The sequence below is a fragment of the Citrus sinensis genome, chromosome 5 (genome assembly GCF_022201045.2).
Source record: "Citrus sinensis cultivar Valencia sweet orange chromosome 5, DVS_A1.0, whole genome shotgun sequence".
Lineage (NCBI taxonomy): Eukaryota > Viridiplantae > Streptophyta > Magnoliopsida > Sapindales > Rutaceae > Citrus > Citrus sinensis.
The window spans coordinates 7,824,836-7,829,367 of NC_068560.1; the positions used below are offsets into that span (position 1 = coordinate 7,824,836).

At 37.9% G+C, this 4,532-nt stretch overlaps 1 protein-coding gene across 1 annotated transcript; it reads right to left on the bottom strand.

The window, feature by feature from the left end:
* Positions 1-253: 253 nt before the first annotated feature.
* On the bottom strand, positions 254-808 carry LOC127898688 (geranylgeranyl pyrophosphate synthase, chloroplastic/chromoplastic-like). The gene has a single exon (XM_052441044.1). It carries the CDS (start codon positions 806-808, stop codon positions 254-256), a length of 555 nt encoding a protein of 184 aa, XP_052297004.1.
* Between the last annotated feature and the right edge of the window lie 3,724 nt (positions 809-4,532).

Sequence of the window (4,532 nt, forward strand, 5' to 3'; positions counted from 1 at the left end):
AATTGCTTCTCACAAAATTTGAATGCAAAAACCAAAATGGGGGGCTTCCTCTATATAGCCAAAGTTGGCTATTATTTTAATATTTTCTTTTTTTCTTCTTGTGGCATTTTCAAAGCCGTGTTCTATCCTTTTTTTTTTCTTTCTTTCAATTATGGACGGCACCATTTTTTTTTTCAATATGGTTGGTGCCGCCCTTAGCAAATGTCAAAAAATGGATGTGAAGTTCTTGCTCTTCTAGAAAGAGTGGCCCACCTCATTTGACATATGGTGCCTTATCTTGCAGCATATCCGTGCCAGGTTTTTCCCTCGTCTGTGGCGATCCAGTCACATCTACAATATCATTCCACAATTGGTATGCCATCCTTACACATTTTCCATAATTCCTCATTCTCCTTATCTCTGCGTCATTTCCTCCTCCTATTATGATTCCACTAGATATACTTGCCTCTATCAATTTCCCATATTTGTGTCTATGAATAAAGTCCAATTCACTCAAACTTACTTGTTTGCCTTTGGTTTTGATGTCCATGATCTGCCCCGCAGCAAGTCCTGCTGACCCAACTGCTGAACTCATTTCAACAATGGCTTGAAGAAAGCAGTCGAGCGAAATGTTTTCGGCCTTCATCATGGCAATTTGCTCAATGGCAAGGCAGTGCAGAGCTTGACAAGCAAGAATTGTGGTTACCTCACCGAAAACCTTGTGGTTCGAAGGGTTGCCTCGTTGAAGATCATTATTGTCAAGGCAAGGCATGTCATCTTGAATCATAGACAGTGTGGAGAGCATCTCTATAGCACAAGCCAGGGGCATCACCACTGACTCACTTCCTCCGACCAGCTCACATAAAGCAATGCATAAAGTTGACGTTAAACGTTTACCACCTGGTATCAGACAGTATTGTTGAAGTATGAACTACAAATCTAAATCTCTCGGCTGAGTAAGATAAGTCGGTTGAAGACTCAATAATACTATGACATGTCAGTTGAAGTCCTGAAGAAGGTTGTATGACAAGCATATGATATCAGCTGTGTGTGCTAGTAAAAGATGTGACTGACCATGTGACTCACTTAAACAGAACTACAGCTTAAAGTTTCTGTTTTATCACTTAAGGCAAATGAGATGAAGACACGTGGTCAGGGGGCTGATTCAAAGTCTATTAAAGGTTGTTACAACCGCAAGAAGTAGCTGGGTTTTGTTACTGAGCACAGGGGATGTGTGCTGGTGAATGATAGATCTTTCTAGATCAATCTTTACTTGTATATATAGCCTAATACTTTGGGATGCCAGAACGTGTGTTACGTGTAATCTTCTCTGTAAACTTTTCCTCTGAAAACTCTCATTCAGTAAAGTTTGGGTTCACCTTTTCACAGTGTGTGTAGGCTTCCATAGTCGAACCACTATAAATTTCCTTTGTGTTATCTTTTTGGTCTTTGGTTTATTCATTGATTTATTTCGTTTATCTTGATCGTTTAAGCATTACGTTAGATCGTTGGTTGGTTATCTTGTCATTTTAGATACAAGAACTTAGTTGAGTAGATCTTGGTGAGCCATTTCCAGTATTGCATTGGTTCTTGGTTCAAAAAATTAGTATAAGAGCCTTTCTTTGAAATTCTTGATCTAAAATGGCTGCTCCTAAGCTTGAGGTAGAAAAATTTACAGGCGAAAATGACTTTCATCTATGAAGGCTCAAGATGAAAGCCTTGTTGGTACATCAAGGCTTGGATGAAGCCCTTACTGAAGCCACATCATCCAAGAAACCAAGAAAGGTGTCAGAGGAGGATCTTCCAGATGTGCTTGATAGGGCTCATAGTGCAATTATCTTGAGTCTTGGAGATGGTGTACTTAGAGAAGTGGGAGGAGAGACAACTGCAGCTGGATTTTGGAAAAAGCTTGAAGACTTGTATACTAAAAAGTCTATGGCTAAGAGGTTAGCCACCAAAAACAAGCTTTATACACTGCAAATGAAAGAAGGGTCATCAATCTCTGATCATATTGATGCTTTAACAAGATCATTTTGGATCTTGAAGACATTAATGTAAAGATCGATGATGAAGACAAAGCCATGATTATGTTGTGCTCTCTGTCAAATTCTTATGAGCACCTGATTGATACTCTTATGAATGAAAGACAGACTCTCTCAATGGTGGATGTTAAAGAGACATCGAGTTCCAAGTCTGCAACCAAGAAAGAAACAAAGTCATAAAGAAGGATTAATAGCTAGGGGGAGGCTAGAAAAGAGAAAAGGTAGTAAAGGAAAGAAGAAAAGATCCAAGTCCAGACCTAAAAATATGAAGTGCTTCCATTGCCACAAGGAAGGCCCCACTTTAAGAAAGACTATCCACAGAGGAAAAGTGAGAACAAAGAGATAAAAGAGAAGACTGGTGCTGCTGCTGTTGCATCAGAAGGACAAGAATCTGATGGTTATGACTCTGCTTGAGTTCTTATATTCTTTGATGGTGTAATAAGAGGAAATTGGGTATTAGAGCCTGGTTGTTCATTCCATATGTGCCCTAATAAAACTTTCTTTAAGAACTATAAAGCCTATAATAGTGGGATAGTTGTAATGGGAAATGATGCTAGTTGTAAGGTAATTGGCAGAGGCATCATTAAACTGAAAATACTTGATGGCATAATAAGAGAGTTAGCAGATGTTAGACATGTCCCTGATCTGAAATGAAATTTGATTTCCCTTAGCATGCTTGACAAAATGTGGGTGTGTAATCAAACTTGAGTCAGGAAATTTAAAGGTGCTGTAAGGGTCTATAGTGTTAATGGAAGGAAACTTAGACAATGGCCTGTATGTTCCTCAAGGGTCATCAATTACAAGAGATGTTGGAGTTTCAAACCAGAATCTAAACAAAACCATGTTGTGGCACTTCAAATTAGGCCATATGAGTGAGAAGGGATTAAGAGAAGTGTCAAAACAAGGAGTTTTGGGTGGAGACAAAATAGAGTCCTTGGAATTTATGAGGAATGTGTCGTAGGCAAGTCCTCAAGGGTTAAATTTAGTAATAGTGCACATGTTTAAAAAGGAACTCTAGATTATGTTCATGCTAATCTGTGGGGACCTGCACAGACAACATCCTTAGGAGGGGCTAGGTATTTTCTATCTCTTATTGATGACTATTCCATAATGGTTTGCGTGTTTGTGTTAAAGTATGAACTACAAATCTGAATCTCTCAACCGAGTACGACAAGTCGATTGAAGACTCAGTAATACTATGGCATGTCGGTTGAAATCCTGAAGAAGGCTGTATGACAAGCATCTGATATCAGCTGAGTGTGCTAGTAAAACATGTGATTGAGCATGTGACTCACTTAGACAAAACGACAGCTTAAAGTTGTCGTTTTATCACTTAAGGCAAATGAGATGAAGACACGTGGTTAGGGGGCTGATTCAAAGTCTGTTAAAGGTTGTTACAAGCGTGGGAAGTAGCTGAGTTTTGTTACTGAGCACAATAGACGTGTGCTGGTGACTGATAGATCTTTCCAGATCAATCTTTACTTGTATATATAGCCTGGTACTTTGGGATGCCAGAACGTGTGTTAAGTGTAATCTTCTCTGTAAACTTATACTCTAAAAACTCTCATTCAGTAAAGCTTGGGTTCACCTTTTCACAGTGGATGTAGGCTTCCATGGCCGAACCACTATAAATTTCCTCTGTGTTATCTTTTTGTTCTTTGGTTTATTCATTGATTTGTTTCATTTATCTTGATCATTTAAGTATTACGTTGGATCATTGATTGGTTATCTTGTCATTTTAGATACAATAACTTAGTTGAGTGGATCTTGGTGAGCCATTTCCAGTATTGCACTGGTTCCTGATTCAACAAGTATCTCATGGCTTCATGACGAATAGCAGGATGCCGCAGTGGAACTGCTTCATCTAAAGCGTTGTTGATTTGCTTTGCTTTAATGGACTTGTATTCATCAATTGGGAATAAGTTGGGCAAAGGATCGTTGTATTGTAAATTAATATTAATCAGTTTTTTTGGGTTGCTCCCAAAACGGTATTGATTTTGCAACTTGAGCATTGGGAACAAATGGGATCACGGAGAGGTGTTTGAGGGCATTAATGGAGTTCCTAAAGAGATCTGGTGAGGCCAAGAATATGGTTCTTTTTGGATGGAGTAACGACTGCTTTTTCTTTTTATGTGAATTGTTTATTTCCCGAGGAAGATTGTGAACGGAAACTTCCACAAGCACAAGAATATATAGGCCTGTGAAAATTTGATACGACTCACTAATCCGATACTAATGCTAGGGGCAGACCCATAATCTTTGATTACTCTTGGTTAGATTATAAAATTATTATATATATTTATGTGAATTTCTATACATATAAAAGAGTAAGAAAATACATGCAAATAGTACGACCTAAAGAACCTCTTTTCAAATAAATACATATATTTAATACGATAAATCATTAGCTCCAAATTAAATGATAAAATACTCTTTAATGTTGGATTTTGAAAGTCTCAATGCAAGAGTAGTTTTTAACTATAAAATAATATTTGAATTATTCTAGTAGAA